Here is a 27,179-nt window from a genome sequence, read left to right as displayed (position 1 = left end):
CCTAAATGGACCTTTGCGCCTCCCTTACTTTAATTTGTGCCCTCAAAGACCGAGGCTTTTGCAAAAACCAATCAGATTTAAGGGCTCCTGTTCTCTAATGTCCTTGGGGCTGAGGAGATATACTCCCAAGTATCTTTTCCGAGTCTCTACGATGGCAGGACAATCCAACCAAATGTGCTCCGCTGACTCCTCCTCTTCTCCACAGAGTCTACATTCGCTGCTCTGACTAAGGCCTACCTTCAAAAGGTGCTTCCTCAGAGGGCCATGTCCTGTCAACATTCCTAATATCAGTCTTATATCCTCCTTATTCTGGTCTAGGAGAGCTGTCCACCCTTTTGCGTAAGGAGAGATAAACATTTAGGATATTCTTAAACCTGAGGCTCTACTCCAATTCTTGTGTCTTGTCCTCTTTTCTTTTTGGATATTGAAGGAGCCTTTGACAATACGGGCACTCAGGCGATTATCAATGCGGTCTCCAGACGTGGTATTGATGGTCAAATATGTGACTGGATAAGACCGTCACTCACAGACAGGGTGGTTGTTACCACTCTTATGGGAGCAAGTGTCAGTTCAAGGTCCTGTGTAACCTAGTTGTAGACGACCTGTTCATGTCTTTGAACAGTAGTGGTGTCTTTGCATAGGGGTATACAGATGATACTGTGATTCTTGTGAGTGGCAAGTTCAACACAACAGTCATGGAACTGACCAATGTTGCTCTAAACATAGGGGGAAACTGGTGTGCTGGGGTGGGCCTTACTATCAACCCCACCAAGGCTGCTGTGGTTGCCTATACCAGGAGGCGTCACTTAGAGGCACTGATGGCAACCGTTCTGAGGTATTCCAAAGTGTGAATCCTTTGTAGCTGTCTTGAAATGAGTTCACGCTGAACATGAAAGAAGGTGGAGGTTGCATCCGGTTTTGAGAATGAGCAGAATGGTACTACAGTCGCCTTCCTCCAGAGTGGCGTCTGACCTTCTCTCACTAAGTAGATCAATGTTTTTTTTGGGTTATATGTCTGATCACGAGACATGGACTTGAGAAGCATCTTCACAGAGTCGGCATCCTTTGGGAGGATCCGCTCTGTAGAATATGTGATGAGCAGGATGAAACTGCCGAACACTTGCTCTTTGATTGTCCTGCAATAGCAAGAGAGCGGTATGCCATCTTTGGTAGTTTGGACAAGGATGGTGAATTTCCCCAGGAGGACCTGATAGGTTGTTTTCTACGGTTTGTGGAACTGCTGAAATCATAGACTGGTAGGCCTCATGATGTGCTTCCGGGGTGCCCAAAAAAGGCCTTTGAGGTTTAAGTACAAGGCAATAGACCGCCCCATAGAAAAAGAAAATCAATATAGCTCTGAAAATAGGTGCAGCCTAAGAATAACAGTTATATAGTAGTATAGTAGACTATGTATTGAATGTGTGTAGAAAGTATTATAAAAATCGGCTCGTTCGTTTTTGAGATACGGCCATCCATAGATTTGTTTTTTAGCCCATATCCTGTCAAATCGGTGTGACTCGGCAAACGAGTCACACCTGTTATGGCCAGGTGTACCAGGCCTAAGAATGAGGCTAGTAATATATAGTAAACTGTGTATTGAATGTGTACTGAAAGTTTTATTGAAAGCGGCTTGTTCGTTTTTGAGGTATGATCATCCGTAGGTTCTTCCAATAGTTGACATGTAAATTGATATTGCTCTAAAAATAGGAGCAGCCTAAGAATGATGGTTATATTTTAGTATAGTAGACTCTATATTGAATGTGTCTAGAAAGATTTTTATCAAAATTGTCTAGTACATTTTTGAGGTACGGCCATCCACAGGTTCTTCTAGTAGTTTACATGTAAAATTGATATAGCTTGGAAAATATGCACGGCCTGAGAATGAGGGTTATATTGTAGTATAGTAGACCATGGTAAATGTGTATTGAAATTTTTATCAAAATCAGTTTGTTTGTTTTTGAGGTACGGGCATCCTTAGATTTATTTTTTCAGCACATAACTTATAAAATCGGTGTAACTCCAATATAATCAATATAATAGGTCTGGTCTAGGAATTAGGCTGGTACTACAATATAGTAGACTATGTATTGAAAGTTTTATCAAAATCGGCTTGTACGTTTTTGAGTTACGGCCATCCATAACAAAAAGTTGTTTTTGAGTTGTTCTTCCAGCAGTTAATTATAGAATCAATATAGCTCCAAAAATAGGCAAGGCGTAAGAATCAGGGTTATATTGTAGTATAGTATGTATTGAATGTGTCAGAAAGTTTTATCGAAATTGGCTTGTATGTTTTTGAGGTATCGTCATTTATAGTTTTGATTTTTCTGCATTTGTCCTGTAAAATTGAGTAGACTTTGTTCATTAAAAGCAATATTTGTAGTTTTAGAATGCCAGTTAAGTAGATTCTATAGATTTTGTTTCGTATTTGTTATCTTTGTTTCCAAATTATATAATTAATTTAGTTTTTTTAATGAACTGGCACTAGGTTAGATATAGTTCAGTAACTAGGTTAGGAGTAGTTCACGAACCAGGTTAGGATTCATGTCAGAGGATTAGTTCTTTCTATAGATGGAATATTTGGGGAGTTTCACAGTGCTAAAATTTAATATACATTAAAACTGTAGTCCTAAATATAATTATTATATGCATTTTTGGAAAATTTATGTATTTATGGTTACAATTATTGTATTTTATGTACTATTTCCAGTTTATGCATGGAACCTAATTTATTGATCTAATAACCTGTATAGATCTATTGATGTTTTTAAACAGATTAAATTTATGATATTTTGGCTATTAATGAAGTTTTAGTTTACTTACAGTACATAATTATCATGTTAACTCTGATAGTATTAGACGATGGTTATAACATTGCCTTATTTTACTTTGGGAATTTCAGCTCAGAATTATGAACGACGTAAATAGTAATTTTGAATTACCTCAAACAAAATCTGAATTACAATCCTATTTTAACATTAACATTATGTGTAATATAAATGTTGTGTAAGGAAAGATTGAATTTTCCAAGATCTCGAACTATTCATTATTATCGAATACACAAAATGTGCACTTGTCTTTTTTTCCGTTAGTATGGGGCATGTGCTTACACCAAATGTGCACTTGCCTTTTTTCTGTTAGTACGGGACATGTGCTTACACCAAATGTGCACTTGCCTTTTTTCCGTTAATACGGGGCAAGTGCATACACCAAATGTGCACTTGCCTTTTTTCTGTTAATACGGGGCAAGTGCTTACACTAATTGTGCACTTGCCTGTTTTCCGTTAGTATGGGGCCAGTGCTTACACCAATTGTGCACTTGCCTGTTTTCCGTTAGTACGGGGCAAGTGCTTACAACAAATGTGCACTTGCCTTTTTTCCGTTAGTACAGGGCAAGTGCTTACACTAATTGTGCACTTGCCTGTTTTCCGTTAGTACGGGGCAAGTGCTTACACCAAATGTGCACTTGCCTGTTTTCCGTTAATATGGTGTAACATTTGGTGTAAGCACTTGCCCCTCAACATAAATTTTATGCTTAAAACCATATTTCTGCACATTTTGTATCATAATTTGATTTTAATTTAGCGTTGCATGCCTAACCAATTTTGTTTACTTTTTAGGTGTTGGGTGTAGTGTGAGAAAGTAGTGACAGTATATACAAAGTAGTTACAATTAGTTTTAAAATAGTAAACAGTCATAAAAGAAAAACTATTAGAGGTTTAGGTCATTCAAAAGAGGACTTAGCAAAAGTTGTGGAGAATGATAAAAATGAGAAATGTGAACTAGGAAAACCTAGTCAACTATATAAAATATCTATTCCTAACATATCAGACCATATAAGAGGCAGAAGAGTACACAAGTCTGAGATGTATGGAAATGATAACAACAATCTCCTTAGATGAAGAAAAGTTAGTCATTTCTATTAAGAAACCTGAAAATGGTAATGAAATTACTTGAAGGAAACCCTGCCATCCTTTTGTCAGTTATGAATTTAAAAAAAAAAACATCTTAAAGGTGTTTCCAAATCAGATGTGAAACCTAGATGAAACCAGTTTTTTGTTTAGACATGTCAAAATCAAAGATGGGGGAGATAAGGATTTCGTGTGTAGGATGAATGGATCTCACCACAAGCACATCCTAGAACTAAATACGCAGCAACAAAAAAATGGCGGATGGAAACAGATATCTTTAAAAACTACTTGGAAAGAATTTTACTGAACATCATTAGACCAGAAAGACCAATAATAATTATTTATGATGGTCACAATGACCATATCAATCTAAATTTGATTGTAAGGGCAATTAAATATCAAACTAAAATCTTTTAAAACGGCTTGGGAAGAGGGCAGGGGCAATATAAAGCAATAAGGAACCAAAAATGTTTTCTTCTTTACTGGGCAAGAATTAAAACCAGTAACTATTTCCAATGGTTAAAAAAAAGGGATCTATCCTTTAGATGCGTATCTGATTAAAAAGATAGGAAGATCAGCATCATGATTACCGTGTCTCAAGCAAACAACATCAAATACTACTCCTCAATTAATTGAAGATCTTGATCCTCAATTCATCGGTGGTTTGCCTCAATTACCTCAACCAGGAACTTTAAGTAACTTAGTAAGCCTAAATGTAAGCTGTGTAAATGAAGATGAAGAAAGTACCTCTAAACAGAATGCTAGTTTTTTTAGAACTATCCTTCAAACAATCACTAGCAGTACACCAATATAAAAAGCAAAGATAACAAGAATAGCCCAAGGAGCTGAGGTAATAACTCATGAATATGTTGTCCTAAGCCTTAGAAATAAAGAGGGAGAAGAAAAGAATATACTTAACAATACAAAAATCTGTAATGATGAAGGAAAATAAAAGACAAACAGGAAGAAATCTTTGCATGAAAAAAGAAGTTATGTAACTTCAGAAAGTTCAGTCAGTGACAGGTGTTCTGATAAATCAAGCGATGATAAAGAATTTGTATCCAAGATATGTAGGATGAACAATTTGCCAAAGAAACTGAAACTATGATAGATCCAGGAAATATAAGAAAGGTTGATGACTGGTTTTAGCCGAGTTAAAAAAAGAAAAGTCACATTTTATACAAATCTATAAACACTGACAACAAACCAGTATGAAGGATTAGAAAAGATTCGTAATAAGAAGATAAGCATATTCAATATTCAGAAAGCAACACAAGAGCATAATAACAGACAAAGTTATGCAATTGTTGCCAGAACCATCACTGGCAGAGGAGAAGTTGTTTTTATCACACAATATTAAGTATAAGTGATTTCATAATGAGTTCATTTTGTCACATATCTTTAAGGAAAAAAAATTGTTTGAGAATTAAAAGTGAAAAAATACTCATGAGAACAGTCTTTAACAAACACTATCATTAACACCACCTGGAATTGAATTTAACACAATTTGGTAAGTAAAATCCAAATAATATTTGAGCATTTCAACACTCAAGTTTTCTTGCCACTGTAAAAAAGTTTGTATTCCATAAAGTATGAGAGATAATTCAGTTATATATTATAAAGTGTTAGAAAGCTTTCATTTAGTTCAATTTGCTCAACTCCACCATATTCTTCCTATTGCATCTTCTATAGGAGATAGAGGCAGAAAACGCATTAAATGTGGCAAGTGCATACACTCAGTCGAAAAAACTTTGAACATTTTTTCAATATGAAAATGTAATATATTTTTTATAAAAACTTCACAATTGATAAAGAAAACTATTAAAATTACCTGAAAATACTAAGTCTGTACCATTAAAAATATGCTGAGACTTGATCAAGGCTGTACTATCGATTTTACTTATTGCACATCCCCTACCCTAGTAAACAACAGTGTTGTAATATGTATGCGTTTTAACATAAATATAAGCAAAATATACATAGCAAATGATGTTTGACACCTTGGAATGTGTATTACTTTATATATTTATATGTTTCAATTTGAAGTTATAGTAATGTTAAACACGTGTTGTGGAGAATTTGGACATGTATTTATTTTTATTTTTAATGTTATCTGTTGATTTTCTGTAGTTAGTCTTTCGCCTTCAACAGTTTTTATCGTAAATACTGTCAGCTTTGGGAAAATTAATAGTTATTAATCTGTGTCCAATCAATCTGTAGAATAATTCTGCACAGTATAGTGGTTGAATAAAAGTATTTCTATTTGGTTTGAAACATTTAAGTAAAAACGCCAATTTTTACGATTAATAGTGCAAATTTTTATTAATGTGGTGTATGGATCCATTCAGATATTTTTACAATGTATTGATAGTTTTACATGTACTATGTAGTGTGACCCTGCATCTCCTTAAAACTAATTAGCCAGTTGATTAATGAATTTCTTTTACACAAGATCTAAATTGTCATGTAAACAATTTTGTAAAAATGTCACTTGTTTAATTTAACACTCCGATTAATTTTCACATTTTCAGTGATTTAAAAATTTCAGGTTCTCTAAAGTTTTACAGATTGTGGCAGTTAGCCAAAATTGCATCAGTTAAGACCACACTAGGATAAATGCCAAGTATCTGAATTGTTTGACAAGATACAATATAAGCCTAGAGCTGGTCTTAAACTTGATCTTTGACCACAATTGATAGTATTTGTTTTTAGTAAAGACCTGTAAGCAAATCCAAGGTTTTTCTGTGGTGCGTAGTTAAATGAATGATAATTTGTTTGTAATACAATCAATCTACTATCATGACACAAAATCCCAACATTGTAATCTTTTTGCCTTTACTTTTAAAGAAAAATTCTGTCCCCCTCTTGACATGTCTTGGAGTTGTAGTTTTTCTTTAGTTTTCCGGTTCAGTTATATCTAAAACAATAAATCGTGAGATATTTTTATCTTAAAATTTTGAATGAAATTATTGTTTATGGCATTTTAGTGTTACTTAGTGTTATCTCACAGTATTAGCCTTAATAAACAACTTGTTTGTAAATGTCTCAGCTGATGTCTATTTTTGTTATATCCTTTAGAATTATTAATCTTGTTTTTGAAAGTGTTGATGACAACCGTTTTAATATACAATAATTTAACCTCTTTGTAAAAGTAAAGAATTATTATATAATTTAGCATTTTACAAAAGGGTATAGACAAGGGACTTTAAACAAAATTATAAATCCTGAAAACCGGTAACATTTTGCTAAGTACATTGTTTTTTTTTTTTTAACCTAGTAATGCTTTTTCAGAACAATGAGCCTTCATTTGGATTGCTGTTCGATATAGATGGAGTCATTGTCAGAGGGAAAAAAGTTATTCCCAATGTTCCCGAAACCTTCAAGAAGTTGGTGAACTCTGAAGGGAAATTTCGTATTCCTACAGTATTTCTGACAAATGCTGGCAATGGCTTAACTCGAGATAAGGCCCAACAGCTCAGTGAATGGTTGAACATTAAGGTAATTTCTCTCTATTTGTTAATGCCACTGTATTGTTTAAATCACATGAAGATGAGTTATTATTATCAGCCAAGCGCTTACCTTTTCCAATTTAAAAAAAAAGATTGCATGATTTTGCAACATTGTTATTGCTTGAACTAATAGTTAGATTTGTCTTTAACTGATTTTATATTAGTTTATTGTTAATTATTCCTAGTATTATAACTATATATATATATATATAAAATTAATATTGCATGAATTATTTACTTATTTAGAGAACATGTATGTACATATTTTGACAATGCACTTCATATGTATTTAATATGATTTGAAAGTATTTATTTCATGTTTTTAATGTTAAATGATAGTAAAGAATTTGATCTTATCTTATCTTATCTTGTTTTGTCTTATCTTATTATATTATCCACCACTTATGACAATAGAGCTAAAGTGATATAGTCAGACTAATCAAATTACTGCTGCCAACTTACACCACTTGAATATAGATCAGATTTATTCCTATTGCAATCTTCTGTACATTATGTTATATTCTTATACTTTGCAGCACGACTTAAGCAACACAACACTGGGCATCTTTTTGTTAGGATTTGTTCTAATATCGTTATACATTTTGTTATCTATTGTCAGTTGACTTATTTTCTACTTTAGTAATATATTATTCATTGATAAATCCTTTATCGTTAAAGGTTTTTCCAAGCCTAAACATATAGGAGTAACTTCTAAAGATATACTTTTAGAAAATATGTACGCTCCATACTTTTTCAACACACACAGTAAATCTATATAAATAAGACAATTGTCTACTAAAAAATGTTTAAGTCTACTACTTGTTCGGATGCTATATGTCCTGGGTGCATTTATATGTATAGACATTTTTATTGGACTTCCAGAAATCAGTAATCTTAGTTGTTAGGCTTATGGACCCACTGCCATGACTATAACCTATATGCTCCAGTTCACAGATGTTTCGGTTTACTCAACAGTGTGAAACATTTAAAAATATTAATCCTATTTACCCTAGAACTGGCAATGGTGTCACTCTGTACTGGCGGCTCTATTTAAACAGCCTCGCAGACGTTTCTTATAATGTATCACATTTCATAACTTTTAGTCCAAATATAAACTATTATATGTCAATGTATTCACAACTATATGGAGAGCATTATAATAACAATATCTTAATGTTTTCATGGAAACATATTTTTATTTTTTTTACAAAATGTAAGAAAAATGTTTTTTAGAAATTTTTTTTGTAAATATTCCGTTGTGTAACTGCTTAGCAATAAGCTTTACATCAAAACCGTAATTGTATAACTTATTCAAAATTTTGTCCTGATTCCAAAAATATATAATTATTGTAACTTTTACCTCAAAACGTATGTGTTACAGGGCTTTGTATGAAAAAGCACCCATATTTACTTATTTTCAAAAATGCGTACATTTCTAAATAAATATTATTGTTCGTGGGTAAACATAATCTCTTGACTGCATTTATACTTATATAAGTATGACAGTTAAAACAAAAATAAAATAAAATAATAAATTTTAATCTTACCTTATTTACATATGTACAATATATACAAAGTTTCATTTTTCACTCAGCGTCACTAGATCCCGCCCTGCGAGCTCTCTAAGATCATTTGATCGGTCTCTAAAGTTTTCACCCATACTGAACAACTAAAACTATAGCCTAAGAAAGCTAAAAAAACAGTAATAACAACACCAAATACTATTGGATTCGTAACCTCAAACACAAAACCCGGCACTTGTTTACAGTTTCACAACAATGTGGTTGACCCGTACTACGTTCAAGTCAGCTGTCCAAAAAAAAAAAAACAATGTTTTACGGTAAACAAAGAAGACAATAATCAAAGTAAGAACAGTAAATCATTACTATAGTTATTGCTCTTCCAGAATATATCAAATAAAAATAATTTATATGACCTTAATTGCCTACAATTTCAATAACTGTACATGTCTACTTTGGCGACGAATATTCGTCCTTGCCAAATCGGACGGGCCTTTGGCGACGAAAATTCGTTTCATACCAGCTCTAGGGTTAACAATGTTTCAACACAGTGTGAACAGAAAAACTTAATTGATTCTTCAGGAATAAGATACCATTTTTTACTGGTGAAGACTGTGTAGAAAAATTTTTTATATGAACTCATAGTGAGGCTGAAAAATTTCTCGATTTTTAATCCTGTTAACAGCTGTTCTTAATTGTATTATCTGCTATTGGATGGGATTGTAATTTAATTTATTCTCTGAATTCTGCTGTGACTAGCAGTAACTTTGGAGTGTCGCACTCATTAATTTGTTACTCTTACAGATGGTTGTTATAGCAGATGGTTTGTTATATGGTTAAGTTATATCAGAAAGTTAGAAAGAAGATCAGAATTGTTAGAAATTAGTATCAGGTACTAAAAATTAAAACAAGTTTCAATAGGCTACAAATTTTAATTGTCATTCTTAGAAATTTTCTTACACTTTTATATACCTAAATCCCATCCTTGGTATTTATTTACGTTCAGAAAATAGCAACATGGAATTGAGTTCAGTGTCTTTAGTGGCCATGTATGAATAATGCTCAATGCTGAAAGAACTTAAAAAACAAACAAAAATAAGAACTAACCTCGTTAAGAATGTTTTATCTCAAACAAAAATAAAATAACCGGAAGCTCTGCTTAAAATGTTTGGTGCTGTGATTTGGATTACTGTATATGAAATCAGTTTCTATAGATTTTAGTCATATTTATGTGTAGTCATATTAGTCATATTAAAATGTAGATTTTTCTATAATGAATTGAACTCGCAGGCTTTTGATTACTATAGTTTAAAATTGGATTTGACCCATAATAATAACCGGCAAAGCGATTTTAAACAGAGAGTACAGGTCATCATAATTTGCACTGGTGACACTTTCGGAATGACTAAGTTGTCACAAATTTTGACGACAGACAATTGCAGGGTTGAAAGATTTGCTACAGTTATAACAATTTTGCACAATTGTAAGTGAACTTGGAAATCAACCTTTTTGAGTGATTTTGTTCTTTTACCTATTGATATAATTGTTTGTGTCGATGAGCAGGTAACGGAGGAACATGTTGTTATGGCACACAGTCCTCTCAAAGTCTTCAACGAGTACCATGACAAGAATGTGCTGGTGTCTGGCCAGGGGCCTATCGAAGAAATATCCAGGAGATTGGGCTTCAAGAGCATTGTTACCATCGATGACGTAAGGAAGGCATTTCCTTTGCTAGACGCTGTTGACCATAAGAGGAGAGTCTCTCAGGTATTATATGAATGCACCCGTTCTTTTACAGTTTCACTTTTGAACAATATGTGCAAATGAATAATCTGTGTTTATATCTGATTTTCTGTTATATACTGCCTAAAGTACAATCTTTGTCTTTGTTGTCTGTTCAAAACAGACTTTATAGGTGGCAAATGAGAACTACGCTTTATGTATGTCTTTGTTAAAACTGAAGATAATTTTGTATATCATCCGTTACTAGTATTTATACAGCCTATCAATTTAAACTATAGATTCTTTAAAATCTACCTCCTGATTTAGACTCTGAGAGTTTCTTTAGCTTCTTGTCCTATGTGAAAAAATAATAAGAATTGCTTTCTGTTAAGGCAGAATCAATTTTTCTTTTGAAGTTGAAACGCTATGGTTATATCGCTATACGTTGACATAAAACAATCTGTATATGTTGATCAATGGTGTCTTTGATGCTAATATCCATGTTATAAATATTAGCATATTAATATGTTTTTGAATATTTAAACTTTGAAAGTACCCAAAAACAATCTGCTGATAACAATCCTTTAACTCTTATTCTGATGAGATTTTAGTAGTTGCTCAGAAATTTAGCCTGAAATCGAAAGCCTCATCTCAACAAAGTGCTGATGAACCTTCCGATAGAATGATCGATGTTTTTTTAACTTTGGATACATGCAGTTAAAAAAAATCACTCACAAACCAAAGTTTGTGGAAAGAACCAATATTATATTGATGTCCAGACAAATGCACCCGAGAGGTTTTATGTAGGTTCAGGAACACTCTGTAATTACTATATTTTGGAAATGAATTATCAACCTCAATAAGAGAAAGTTTTGCTTATACTCGGTTATATGAAATCATCTGGCACAAATTATTTGATAACATGAAGCACTGACAATTGTATTATTCATGTTCTTTGTATCAGTAAGATACCAATCGAAATGTAGTAACATTGGCTGTGAATGCTACAAGATGATGTACAGCACAACTAATGTCTCTATAATAATTGTCATCCAGTATGACTGCTGTGCTGCTCATCCAATTACATAATAGGCTATCTTGTTTTATTCATGATTACAGAAGCTTATTTAAATGATAAATGGATTATGAATCACATCATAAATAAAATGAGCTGTTTAGTATGACTTGTGAAAAATTTACTTTCACTCTTTGTCTCAACACATAAATGTTGCTAAATTTGATGTGACAACTATGTCTGTAAATACTTAACTTCTTTTATTCACAATTGTACAATGTGTAAAATGAATAGCATCTATGCCAATATCAATATATATATATATATATCAATGCATATATGTTACATATGCTAAAATTAAAATTTGTTAATAGTCATAGACATTCAAATTCAAATTCAAAATTTCTTTATTCAGCCATGTAACAGATTACAAGAATAGCGTCACAATAAATCTCAATATAAATTTATAATTGCTATATTAAAACATAAAAATCAGTTTGACACTCACTGAAAAAGTAAGATTTGGCTATGTAGCCTTCTACAGAGTAAGTTAAAACAATTTTTAAATCAAGACAGTTATTAGTTAAGGTAATTATTAGGTAATTTAAGGGGATTTTATACATTTCTAAACATACCCAACAATACTTAAATGTTACTTACATATTGAAACAAAAAAAGTCTTCAAAAGAATACAAGGATAATGTTAATAAATAATCTTTAAGTAGTTTTTTGAATTTTTCATAATTTTGCTCATTTTGAATATTGAGAGGAAGGTTAAACAAAAATTTTGTGCCAATAAAACCAGTTTTCTTTTCATAAAACTTCAGCCTATGTTGTTCCACATATCTTCTACGTCTTAAATTATGATCATGATGATTTAAAATACTAATTGGGTTGTTGTATTTTTTTACGTATAAAACAGTTTCATAAATGTATAGATCATATACAGTCAAAATTTGAAGTTGAAAAAAGTATGGTTTCACTGTATATCTTTGTTTTAGGTTAAAAATTATTCTTAGAGCTTTTTTTTGTTGTAATAAGATTCTGTCCAGATTTCTTTTAGTTGTGGCTCCGTATATTCCTATATTGTAAGGCATATGGGAATTTACCATAGCGAAAGTAGATGGCTTTCAATGTCTCAATGCTACACACCCTTGACATTTGGCGTAAAGCAAATAGACTGGAGGACATTTTTTTTACCACATAATCAACATGTTTCTCCCAACCCAAATTCCGATCTAATATTATTCCAAGAAACTTTGTATTGTCTACTTGATTCAATTTTGAATTTTCTAAATATATGTTAGGCTCAAATTGTAATCTTGATTGTTTAGTACTGAACGATACAAAATTTGATTTATTTGAGTTTAGCAAGAGATTCTTGGAACTCAGGAAATCTTTAACAGTTAAAAGGTTTAAAAAAGACAAAAGCTCAATGTGAGCTGTGTTGAACTGTGTTATGAATATTAAACCAATTACCTTTCAGTAAGATTTAATTTAATTAACATTTAAAACATCATCATTGGAGTACAGAGTTACATTTGTTAGGTATGATTTTTGTTTGTATTTGTAATTATTTAGAATTTTTACTGTACTAGTTCTAAATTCTGCAACAAACAAATAGTTCTTTTTCAAACAAATTTAAGTTATTTGATCATATGTAAAGTTCAAAGTTCAAGTTTACTTATAAACTTGTGTAAATCTTTCTAAGAAGTCACTATTTTTTTATATGGAGATTTGATAAAGAATTTATAATCTTTCTATTTTGACTGAAACTGTGTATTTCTTTAGATGGTTTTTCTTAATCATTATCTTAGTGCACCATTTTTAATTCTTCTACTTGTTTATATAGATGAAATTTCTTATTTTTCGTAATGCAACATTTTGTAATTCACTTTACAACCGATTTTATAATTAACCTTAAAATTTGAATAAACTATATCTAGTAATTTTAAGATTATAGTTTTCCAGCATGGGGTTCCGGCATTGTTGTAGAAATTTAAAAAATTAACCCTAATTGATTTTATATCCATTTAATTAAATTTATGGCTTTTACAAATTAAAGTGAGATATTACTCTGGGACCATACTTATCTTGATGATAATGAAATAAACATATCTTTGACTTTGGAGAGGAAGGGGGTTCTTGTAGTAGGGGAGGAAGTTGAAATCCTCCCTGTTTAAGAGGATTTACTTAAAGACTTTCAGTGTGGTAGTTAGCTCTATACTGACACTCAATCAATAGAACATTGTTTTTGGGGTGGTTTACTACCTTTGTTTTGTCCACTGTTTCATTTTAAACAAACACAGTATTCTAATTTTTAGAAACGGTTGTTTGTTTTTAGCTAGTTATATAACAAACAAACAAAATTATACTAGTTTATTTCCTAAGGAAGGAAAGGGTATTGCGTTATAATAAATGAATAATAGCATCTGTAATGTTATAGCCAGTAAGTCACGACCCCAACTTCTCAAGGATCGAAGCAGTCGTGCTGTTTGGAGAGCCTGTGAGGTGGGAGACAGTGCTGCAGCTGTTAATTGATGTACTAATGACAAACGGGGACCCCCGTACTGTCCCCGTGCACCACACGTACCCCCACATCCCCGTGTTGGCGTGCAATATGGATCTGCAATGGATGGCGGAAGCAAATATGCCTAGGCAAGTCTGCGCCTATCCTTCCTAATTAAAAAAACATAGTTTGCTTTTGATTTAAATTATTTCTTTTGGTAATCAAATCTACTCTGTATAATGATCAGCTAACTTGATCAACAGAGTACATTTATGTTTTGTATATATTGATGATGTTATAGGGTTACCCCAGATTTGTATAATTTTAAATAAGTGTGTTCCTAGCATGAAAATAAATTTTTCCTTTAAACACATAGATCTGTCAGGAAAGCCTTCAACTGTATGCTGTAGAAGACATAATACTATTAGACCTCTTCAATATTACTTTAACTTAGATTACTACATTCTTCCGGTTGTCCTTTCACTTTGAGAAACATTCCTTCAACTTATATTTTAATACGAGGCATGTTCAAAAAGTAAGTACAAATTAAAAAAAAAAACAAGTAAAACAATTTGTTTTCAACATAATTTTATTTCTACATGAAAGCCCAAATCATAACTATTTTTCGACATAGTTTCCACCGATGTTCAAACACTTGTCGTAGCGGGTGACCAATTTGTCTATACCTTCTTCGTAGAAGGTTCCTGCCAATGAATAGAGCCACGACTCCATGGCAGTTTTCACTTCATCATCGGTTTCAAAGTGTTGGCCGCCTAGCTCGCGCTTCATGTGCAGGAACAAGTGGTAGTCGGATGGTGCCAAATCCGAGCTGTAGAGCAGGTGATCGGACTGCTCCCAACGAAATTGTCGAAACCAGTGTTTGAGTGTCACCAGTGGTATGGGGCCAAGCATTGTCATGGAGCAACACAATTTCGTTACTGAGCAATCCTCTCCGTTTGTTTTGAATTGCTCGCCTTAGTTTTCTTAAGGTTTCGCAAACCTTGTCACATTAATGGTTTCACCTCTTGGGTGAAAATCAATCAGTTAAACACCTTTTCGATCCCAAAAGACAGTGCACATAATGTTTTGTGCAGACATTGTCGTCTTGAATTTTTGTTTTTTCGGGGATTGCATGTGCTCTATTGTTTGGATTCCGTTGTGACATGACGGACCTATCTTTCATCACCTGTCACAATTTTGTTTAAAGAATCCTCACCATCATCACTGTACCGTGTGAGAAAAGTCAAAGCACTTCCGAGTCTCTAGGTTTTGTGCATGTCAGTGAGCATTTTTGGAACCCATCGGGAACACATTTTTTTCGTTTGGATTTGTTTGCTCTTAACAGATCGTCGGTGATGAGAGAAGGCCAACCGCTCCAACTCTCATCATGCACAATTATTCGACCGCCATTGAACATTCTAACCCACTTTCTCACTATTCCTTCACTGATCACGTCTTCCACGTAAATATCTCGAAGTTGACGATAAATTTCAGCTGTTATCACATTCCTTACGTTCAAAAGTCTTATTACAGAATGAATCTCACAATCGGCGGGATCACTAATTGTCTTAAACGTTCAGATAAAAATGAAAACAACAGTATAATAACTAAAATGGCGTGAGTCGATAGCCAGTGAACAAGGACGACTAGTACGCATGTGCGGAAAACCGATTGCAGCGCTACGGCGGCAGTAGAATGTATAGGTACTTACTTTCTGAACACGCCTCGTATATAGGACTTTCACCTCATTTTGTTCATTTCTTTTACGTTTTCAAATCTTGTTTTTTTTTCAAGAGAGATTTAAAATTTGGAAGGAACCGAATAAATAATAGGGGTATTTAAAGACCATAACTGATTTTACTGTATTTTGAATTTATTAAGTTCAACAATTTCCATCAATAAATTGGCTTGCAATTAATTAGAGACAGCCTACTTGAAACATCCCGTGTAATTGTAGCCTACTAATTTTTGCCATTATAATTAGTTTCAAATACTACCTTAACTCTCAAAGACAATATGGTCTGTGATCCACAGCTGATTTGAGAATCATACGAAGGCAAAAATAACTCATGTTATTCTCAAAATATAAAACACAAGGGTTACAAGGGGCATTTAAAGAATATTCTATACAACATCATTAAAATAATTAAACATTATTTTATAAATTATGTAGTCAGTGGTTTCTTGTCTGATCTAATAAATGATATGTCATATATTTTTCATAGAAAGCATTAGTATACTACCGGTAAATAAGAGATATCATCGTTTTTGTATATTAGCTATTAATTCACGATCAGACAATATTTTTCTAACATTAAAACAAATTAAGTAAAAATCTATATTGCGAATTAATACTATGCCATTATTGTACACTGACACAAGGCTGCAGATTTTTCACAAACAACTATGAGAGTTGTACACTGACACAAAGCTGTAGATTTGGCACAAACAACTATCATAGTTGTACACTGACACAAAGCTGTAGATTTGGCACAAACAACTATCATAGTTGTACACTGACACAAAGCTGTAGATTTGGCACAAACAACTATCATAGTTGTACACTGACACAAAGCTGTAGATTTGGCACAAACAACTATCATAGTTGTACACTGACACAAAGCTGTAGATTTGGCACAAACAACTATCATAGTTGTACACTGACACAAAGCTGTAGATTTGGCACAAACAACTATCATAGTTGTACACTGACACAAAGCTGTAGATTTGGCACAAACAACTATCATAGTTGTACACTGACACAAAGCTGTAGATTTGGCACAAACAACTATCATAGTTGTACACTGACACAAAGCTGTAGATTTGGCACAAACAACTATCATAGTTGTACACTGACACAAAGCTGTAGATTTGGCACAAACAACTATCATAGTTGTACACTGACACAAGGCTGAAAGTTTGGAGGCCCTCTGAGGGCAAGGTATTTTGAGTCTCTTAACATTTCTTATATGTCTTTGACTCTGGCAATGTTTTGGAAATGTTGAAATTGAAATGTATTAGGTATTTTTAGAAAGTAGAAGTATGAGAATTGGTAAATTGTGTTAGATTGTATTTATTGTAAAATAAAATCGAAGTTTTATTTTGGATATAATAAGTCTCGGTTAAGCTTATTACATTTTATGTGGTTGAGGGTATGATTTGTATTCATTTTTCAAAGAAACTCCCATTTCATGTAGCCTTACCTTAATCATTCAGGAAAGACTATCTGCCCGAATCCAGTTGCTTTTTGTAATAGACAGTTAGATGAATAAAAGTTATAGTTATATGAGGTCTGGGTTAAAATTAGTTTTTTGCCATAGAGTACAACAAATTTTCAATTACTCCCTCAAAAAAACTGAAAAAAGACTTCTCTACCTTTAATGCAGGTTGCATTATGTTGTTTAGATTGAATTTCCGGTAAAAAAAGTTTTCTGTTTCATAAATCAAAATGTTCCGAAATTATCAGTAAATAAAATTGTGATATATCTAAACATATCTTGTGAACCCTATCGATAATAAAATGTGTATCTAAAAGAATCTCATTTTCACTGTCCATATAAATTTGTTAGTAATGGCAGACAAGGTTACCCAGTTCATCATCTTACGTGTGCGTTCACTCTTGTTTAATTTGAAGATCTGCTTTGTGATGTTCAACTGATTTATTGAGTTTGAACCATAGGCCCTATGCAGCAACCAGCCAACAAAAGACTTCTCTTTCTGTGGAGCATAATACTGCAGATTTCACACTTTGTAGGATATTTAAGTGTGCTGGAGCTGGTTGCAATTTCAATAGACACGCTTATTGTTCGATTCTCAATGGCCACTGTTCTGAGTTGACTGAGTCGTTCCCAACTTCACCTCCTTCACACGGCAGTGCAGTCAGTCAACTCTTAAGGATACAACCTCTCTCTATTTTGGAAAACATCCAGGTCATGAGGTCATATCCCAGTTATGATTTAAGTTATGAAAATAAATAATAATTTTTATTAACCTACAAATTTATGTTGCAGGTTTGGGCATGGCGCTTTCTTGCTGTGTTTGGAAGATCTCTATAAAAAAATCACCGGAAAAGATTTAATATATAAAGCTTTAATTGGGAAGCCAAGTGAACTGACATACAGATATGCTCAGAAAATAATTATGGACCAAGCAAACAAAATACAAATAGGCAATAGAATAAAGCGTCTCTATGCGATTGGGTAAGCATCATAGTCACTAATTGTATACAGCAATGGTATTTTAGTTTTGATTAACTTCTCTCTTAACCTCTTGACTGCTGGGTTACTAATGTAATACTAAAACTATCACAGAATAAGGTCCTCAATAACGGTTTGTCTAATTATAAAATAATTATGTCCAATATTGTTAATAAACGGAGTCTCACTTAATGAAACATCTCCATAAGTTAGAGCAAGGAAAACAGAAGTTAAAAACAGCTCCCTGTCATTACAAAAGTTTTGCAGAATAGAAATGCATGTGGTCTTGTGATACTTCAAGTATAATTTGTTTGGGAACGGTAAAATTCAACAAAAGAGCATAGTTTGTAGCACTCGGTCATCAACACATGAACAGGAGTCAATGGGTTAACTTGAACCTGTACTACTAGTAGTGTACCTGTGACAGCAATAAAAGTAAAACATTTCCTTATTTTAAAGAAGGACATTCAAGTTTCACTGTGAAGTAGAATTATAATACTGATTTTATTGTGTTATGAAGCATACAATCTGAATTGAGACTGGGTCCACTCTTTGATCTCATTTTATTTATGATATTAATTTCTCTACTTAACCCTTTCCAGGCCAGGCAGCAATATATTGCCGCCATAGATTGTGTCTGAAAAGTGCCAGGCGTCAATATATTTCCGTCGGTGACATATGCGAAAAGCGCCAGGTGGCAATATATTGTCTCCTTGATATTCGTTGTTTTCTTAAATAAATACGACGTCAAATAATTAAAGTTTTATGTTTTTTTATTCCCTAGTATGTTTGTAGATGATTAGGCTAATATGAATATCATTTTTATTTTGGAGGTCTATACATTTTTATTTCGTAATTGTCACGTGACATTATCAGCTGACTCGATCTTTCGTTGTTAATTCTTTATGCTTTAGTGTAATCGTATTATTGTATACTGGATTCTTCTTCATTACTTTATTTTGTGGTTGTAAATATTAGTAGTTTTAGTTGTTACGTGCTTAGCTATTGTGTGTAGTAGTTACAATGACTGACAATTTGCGATCTCACAGGAGTGAAATTGTAAATAGCACATTTGTAAATAGAAAAAGTGTAAATAAATTTCAAATAAAATTGTGTAAATATTTCTTGATAAATAGTGTTGTTTAATTGTATTGAAACTGTTTATGGATCCTACAATCATCTGTTTACCGGTATATCCATAATGTGAATATTTATTTTAAGTTTCTTGCAATGTAAGAGTCAGTTGCTTTAACACTTATAAAATGTTGTGAAGCACAATTATGCGTATTTATACAAAATGTGTCATAACAAATTTATTTATGAGAGAAATAACACAAAATTTTGTATGGTTGTTCCTTTCTAAATGTATAATATAGTAAAGTACCTTCCCACAGTAAAATTAATTTTCCTTTTTTAGTTATTTGCAAAGAAAAAATAAAAAAAAATTTGTACATAATCTATTAAACATTTTTTAAAAATTTAAAATTACATAAAACTACATCTATATATTTTTTGTTGAGTGTATATATCTATAAGAGTAATTTGGTGCAACTTTTAGGTCATTCTCTAATTTTTATGAAAACTTATAAATTTTAATCTAAGAGACTGCAAATTTTAATCTAAGAGACTGCAGAATCGCCAATTTTAGCCTGGCACTTTTGACTAGTCACAAGGAGATATGAGATGTGAAAAAATTTTGCAACATCTCATATTTGCTCCTGGCCCTGAAAGGGTTAATTAATTTATTTTTGGGATGTGATTAAGTGACATGTTACAAGTATGTACCAACTTATGTAACATTATTTTGTTCACACTTGCTTTATTTAATCCACAGATAAAGTTAAGAAATTAGTATAATGTTATGTAATCTATTTACAGTTTTGTACAATTCTCTAAGACCCAAGATAGTTTATCAGTAGTGATGAATTTTATACAGGCATTTCAGTCAGAATTTTGTTGATTTAAACTATCTGTTTTTTTCTTTTCTTAGTGTTCGTTCTAACGAAATAAAACTAGAAAACAAGAAATATTTATAAATTTATATAAAAATCATAATGTGTAGCCTATAATTAGTATCATATTATACAACATAACTATATTACTAAAAGGATAAAGGTGTTAAAAAAAACACACACACACACAATGACCTATCACAGAGTATGAAGTATTTGGACATGATATTCTTCTAATGGTTTCCAAGCACTCCTCAAACATAATCAGTGACATTAACATGTCAACTTTATACAGCAAACAGTCATTGTCCCACCTATTAGGTGGTCATGTAGGAAAATAATTTGAGTAAGAAAACACACATTGATGAGTTGAAAAAAAAAAAAAAAAGAATGGAATGAGTTTACGAATGAAATGGAATTTCATTTCATTTCCACTTCATTCATTTCATTGCACTTCTTAAAAGAGGGATAGATATAGTGTTATTCATCAATTGTGACCTTAGAGGAAGATTTTTTAAAAAAGTTATATTCCAAAATCACAGAGAAGAGCCTCAGCCGTGTGATTAGTAAAAGAGACATCTTTCAGGGAATCTTTTACCGCCCTAAAAATCAATGGCGTTTCAAGCCATATTCTTTCATTAATGAAAAATTCTAAAGTGGTATGTGATGGATGAGATGGTCAGTTAACTCGCCATTACGTGCCAAACAGAATCAGAATGTATTTACAAAAGAATACAAATATTGCACAGCATAGTTTAGTTAAAAGTGTGGCAAAAAGTGAATTTATTAAAGCTGCTATCGAACGATTAATAAGTGAGAGCCAAGGAGACAATATCTTTAAGGGTTGAATATAATTCTCTGTTTGGGCTTCTTTTTCATAGTTCTTTGGTCGTACTTTTCAGGGATAATTTAAATACAGACATTTTTGGCGCCAATCTATATAATGAGTGCCTTTCGTCTGGTAAAACTAAAGTGACTGCTGATGCGAGCTTCAGGATAGAAGAGGAAAACTGCAGTGTCTGTAATTGCTACAGTGTTCTAGTCAAGGTAACAACAAATGTCCTTATGCCAGCTTCAGTAAAGTGTTTATGTTGAGTTTAGCCCCAGTTCACCTTCCTTGTAGTGCAGAGTTTGGAGTCTAATGCTGTCACAGACTTGACTCGGGAATCTGGAGTCGTGTTCGTCTGAAGAGATCCAAATAAAATTGACGACGAAGAAACTCAAAATGAACTCTTTATATCGTTTTGACATCAGAGACACCAAGAATACGATATATAGTGTAATCTAGGTGAATGTCTCATGAGGTGCACAATTGAGTGCACTAATAGGAAGGTGAACTGGAGCTGAACTCAACATTTACATTGAACCAACCTTTCCCACCATAGCTACGTTTAGTAAAGTATTATAGTTTAGTCCTCGATATCCAATTTTTCCAGTACTGGCACTAAAATTGCCAACTTTAAAATTTTAGAAAATCATCAATCAGAACAGACGGCACAAGTACACTGATGACCCAAGTTGTTAACATGCAGCAGTGACAGGAGCTCGAACAATTAGATACGACTGATACGATTACAATCAGATAAGACTGATCTATTACAATGACATAAGACTGATATGATTAAAATCAGACAATACTGATACGATTATTGCAGTATGCACTGTCTGCAGGTATCTCAAAACTTCCAGAGTGACCCTCATATCAGCACAGAATCTGCGGGATAAATTGGAAGTACTCCCAAATATTAAATCTCAAATCTGAGATTGGGTTAAGGCCGTAAGTTCAGGTTCGGTTTGCACTACCACTGCACGGGTGATGGTCAGGAGATTATAAATTCAAATTCTTTATTGCCAGAACATCTTTACAATATATAGCAGTGTCTGAAACAAATTCAGCATGTACTATCATCTATGATGTACATTACCTAGGCCTAATAACAAGTGTATCCAATTATAGCAAAATAATCACTGATGTCACATGGGCCGATATTCATCAATAGCTTTTTTACACTTTTATTGAAACAATTAATTTCAGGGGATTTAAGATGAGAAGGAAGAGAGTTGTAGAGTTTAATGCCTGTTTAAGCAAAACAATTTAAAGTGGTTTTAAGACTACATTGAGATATTCTAAGAGAATTTTAGTTTCTAGACATATGGTTATTAACAGATCTATTTGTAGGTATGGCAGGTAAATTTCTTTTTGTATACAATAGGCAATCTAAAATATACAGTGTAGGTACTGTAAGAATACCATACTATATAAATAAACGTTTACAGTGAGTCATGTTTACATTAGCTATAATCTTAATAGCATGTTTTTGTAAAATTAATAACTTTTGTGTTACAATCATTGCCCCATACAATAATTCCATAATATAAGAAACTATGAAAGTAGGCATAGTAGACAGTAATGAGGATATCTGTAATTACAATATATCTTAGCCTAATTAATATAAAAATACACTTAGACACTTTATTGCATAACATTTCAACGTGCCTACCCCATTTGATGTTACTCTGAAGCATGATTCCTAAGAATTTAACATAGTCAATGTTCTGTTGGGTAAACAGTTTTAAACAAAACATCGGTGGTTTAAAGTTGAATATTCGTTGTGGGTGATTTTAAGGGATAACATTATTACAGAGGCGGCCATTGCTTTAAAATAGAAACAAATTATTTGAGAGCTGGTCTCTTCTTTCTTCTTCATGTGTCAAATCCTAAAACGCAAAGTTAAGCATGCAAAAAAGTAAGCGTTTCAAACACAGTGGGAACTGACAGAAGTAAAGGTTGACACCAAGGGGGAGTTATGGATGCACAGTCATCTTCTCCAGATATTTACTCTCTTTTTTGGATCTCAAGGTCATCGTTTGTGTCCAAATTGAATTGGAGGGGGTTTCTTCAATTTCTTGATTTGGTTAGGTTTCCTCATTAATTCATTTTATACGAGGTCTGTCCAAAAAGTATCCGACCGCCGACCAGTAGGCGGTCGCGGCGTAACCGACCGGCTCGAACCGGTTATTGGAGGGGAGGGGCGAGCCTACTCCTTCCCATATTAGGCATTGAATACGATCCGGTCACTCAGTGAGTCACAGCGCTCTGTTTCGTACAGTACTGCCGTGTGTGTGCGTCGCATTTCAATATGACTGAATGTGTTGAGTAGCGCATTTACATTAAATTTTGCCAAAACTTGGCCATTCAGCATCAGAGACGATTACTATGATACGGAAAGTTTATGGTGACGTGTCTATGGGCGATACACAAATAAAAGAGTGGTTTAGGCGGTTTAAAAATGGCCGCACATCAGTGGAGAGTGATGACCGATCTGGCAGGTTTTTTGGTCAAACACAACATCAACCAACTACGTCAGCCTCCCTACAGTCCTGACATAGCTCCTTGTGACTTCTGGCTATTTCCGAAATTAAAAATTCCTTTGAAAGGAAAAAGATTTGACGATGTTGAACAAATAAAACAAAATGCGACGAAGGACCTGTTAGTCATTCCGCAAAATGAATTTAAGGAGTGTTTCCGGAAGTGGGAGGAGCGTTGGAATAAGGTAGTAGCTTGTGGAGGGGAGTACTTTGAAGGAGACCAGATTGCCGTTGCCGCCAAGTAACGTCAGTTCATGCCAGACGTCAAGGTCGGATACTTTTTGGACACACCTCGTATATGTTTTATAATTTCATTATGAAACCGCAATTAGTTCTTGTCTAAAAATACTCTCTTTGTGATGTTATATATTAGTTTCAACCCACTTCTTATATATTTTCACACCAGCAATGTTGAACAGTTGTAAAATTTTTCACTAATATTTTTTTCTTATTGTCTATTATGTTTTTTAATTCTCACAGTAGTGGTCTTTTTGTCTCACCTATTTATTGTCTACTACAAGAACAAGTTGTATTGATAACACAGAGTTTTGACTCCAGAGTACCCATTTTTGATTTGGTTTTTCCAAGACTTAAAGGTGTATTATGGTATATGTTCTAACGCATGTTTCCCTTAAGGCTCCTGGCACACATACACATACGCCAAGGACAATTTATACCTTGTCCTTTAGTCCTGGTATAAATTGTCAGTATAAAACTTCAGAAGACCTTAAGTAGGGTGGAGAACATTATATTCTAGTATTTGACATTTGAAGACTCTTCTTCAATGTCAAATACGTCTCTACGTTTAGATAACAATTCTGAAAACATGTCTCTGTTGGAAATCATAATGTTGGAAATTTTCAAATCCTTCATCAATTATGACTTTAAACAAAGAACAATAGTTTTCTCACTGTTGTCCTCATTGTAATTGAAAAACATATTTTTTACTTTTTATTATTATTTTTGGATTCTTTCTATTTAAGTATAGAGTTTGAATTGTGCCTTAAACTTAAAATTAAAATGCTTGGCACGCCTACATTGTGTTTTCTCAAAAACACATTTGAAACGTTACAATGTCTGTCAGAATTGTTTATTTACCTGTGTGATTTTTCTCTTCTGGATGAACTTTTTAACAATTAATCACACTTTATAAATAACAGTTCTTATTGCTCTTTGTTGTGTGTGTCCCTTTTGCGGGAGAAAGGTAACAAAATATATCAAGAATTAAGTAGGATCTCAGTCCTGTATTTCTATTTAGACTTTAACTTTTTAAATTTACATAAGATTTAAGATGTTTTTATTCCACGTAATTATATTTTTTTTATTGCAGACTGGTGTTTACTCACACGAACTTTCAAACAGTGAACTGGATCATTCACCACGTGATTTTCTCAACTTTGGACATCACTACCGACAACCTTCGTACACAGTTCAAGATGTTAGTGAAGCGATCGACATGATTTTTCAATTGGAGGCTTACAAATAATTATAATTTTAAATAATTTCTTCAAAAGTAAAAGTAAAGGTAAAGGATCTTATTTTACCAGGCGATTAGAGCTAAGAAACCCTCTCTGACTCTTAACCAAACCAAACAAACAATGGTATTGACAGTTTAATCGTAGTGTGAGTTTAGAAGTAATGTAAATATATAAAGTTTATGATAGAAGTTACAGAATCGTAAGAAGCAGATGTGCTGAAATCAATCGCTCGTGATTGATTGTCATTAATTAATCAAAGTATAATAAATTGCAGAAGTTTTTAAAATTGGTATAGATTATAAAAATGTTCACACGTGCTTCCATACTTTTCTGTGAACAAGTAACTTTTAGAAAAAGACTATAGAAACATGTAATTTTGTATTAAGTTGTTCAAGCTTGCTCGTAGTCTCTGAGATTAGAGAGGTTAGGTGGAACAGAGAATTATGAAATGCGGCTAAAAATCTGGTGAGGCTGGAAAAAGATGAATTTATTATTTATAGCTTTTACACTATCCCTTCTAAAAATGCTTCTTATCGATAGCTATACAGTTGACCTTCATAATCTCCCTAATTTTTATTATTACTATTTAACACTTTCAGGCCAACAGTCTAATCTGCAACAAGTATAACTATCCATACTCACGTGGAACTGAGATTGTTAAAGACCTAAACCTCATTACTTTCATAGTTCACTTAAGTGACATAAGAAAGTAAGGGAGCCAATAAATATTGTTTGAGCATTAACAAAGTCTACCACTCGAGGGGCTGGAAAAATTTCACTTCTGTCATTTGCCTGTTTATGGGATATCTCGAGAATAAATTCACCTGCAGACTTAAAATTTTGTCTGAAACTTTATTTCTCCATGGGCAAAATGATGATAGTGGATTTTCATTATTGGGATTTGGCTGAGCACCGTTAAAACTGAGTTAGTAAGTCGGCTGGCACAATCTCTCTTTTGTCTGCCTAGGGGATGCAGAAATTTTATTTTCTGTATGATTGTCTGTCTGCAGGACACCTAAAGACTGAAATGAGCTACAGACTTGAAATTTTGCATACAACCCAGCAAAAGGTCATGTGGTGTAGGCTACCTTGTTATTGCAGGAGAGGATGTTGTATTAAACCAAAATTGTCTTGGAAGACAAAACATAGATCCAGCAGGGATCACTTCTGGCTGGTTTATACCTACCAGTTGAACCCACCACTAGGAACAGCAAAAACCGATGTGCCACTTCAATCTGGGCAACCTTATGGATATCCAGTAGCAGCACATCACTAACCGCAAATGTTGAGATTCTGGGGTTTATGGGCAATTCGATAGGTCTAGTATACTGTGGAAGATGACTGTTGGAATTGGTGGGGTTTGTTCCCTTACCTCAGAGTTTCTTGTTAACCTCAACAAGGGTGTGCCACCCCCTGCCTACTTTGACTGGAGAGGCTGGTTCAGAGCTGGCCTCCCCTTCTTCCGGGATGACTTTGAGATTAGTGCCCTAATTCGTCCTCATGGATCTCGATAGGAGGCGGCCCCTACTCCCTAACCTTACCCATCCTGAATATCCTATCACTCCGGAAGCAGCGCAAAGGTTCTTACAGGACTAAGTGCAATTTGTAAGCTTCTTGTCCTAAGAGAACAAAAAAAAAAGATAAAACATAAGCGTTCATGAATTATTTTTTCATAAATTGAAAAAAGTTTTCTTTGTCCTTCCCTTGTGTTTTCGGAACATCATGTAGTAATTTGGTTTACTCCAAGAATATTTTGAACAACTGTTCCATTTATATAATCTGTTTTTAGAAATTTCGCATTGATGAGCAGTTTTTTCTGAGGTTCTGTATTTTACCAAGAGAATGAAATCACAAACCACTATCATTTAGTAATAATAATGGACTGAGTAAGCTTGTAAGTTACACTCGAGTAGAAGATGAATGCAATAACTTAACCTCTCAATCGCAGCCCTATTGCTTTCGTCAACCTGCTGCTGCGATAGCAGTCCGATTATTCTATAG

General features: G+C 33.3%; 1 protein-coding gene across 1 annotated transcript in view; it reads left to right on the top strand.

The window, feature by feature from the left end:
* Positions 1-26,454, top strand: part of LOC124368839 (haloacid dehalogenase-like hydrolase domain-containing 5) — a 32,013-nt gene extending 5,559 nt beyond the window's left edge. The window contains exons 2-7 of the mRNA XM_046826270.1: positions 7,200-7,406; positions 10,501-10,704; positions 14,121-14,332; positions 18,194-18,382; positions 21,234-21,378; positions 25,031-26,454. Of these exons, the coding sequence (XP_046682226.1) occupies positions 7,200-7,406; positions 10,501-10,704; positions 14,121-14,332; positions 18,194-18,382; positions 21,234-21,378; positions 25,031-25,186 (1,113 nt within the window). The 3' untranslated portion in view covers positions 25,187-26,454. The remainder of the gene's footprint in view (positions 1-7,199; positions 7,407-10,500; positions 10,705-14,120; positions 14,333-18,193; positions 18,383-21,233; positions 21,379-25,030) is intronic.
* The last annotated feature ends 725 nt before the right edge of the window (positions 26,455-27,179 follow it).

This window comes from Homalodisca vitripennis, chromosome X (genome assembly GCF_021130785.1).
Source record: "Homalodisca vitripennis isolate AUS2020 chromosome X, UT_GWSS_2.1, whole genome shotgun sequence".
NCBI lineage: Eukaryota > Metazoa > Arthropoda > Insecta > Hemiptera > Cicadellidae > Homalodisca > Homalodisca vitripennis.
Note: the sequence above shows the minus strand (reverse complement) of the source record. Positions and strands in the feature narration are given on the sequence as shown.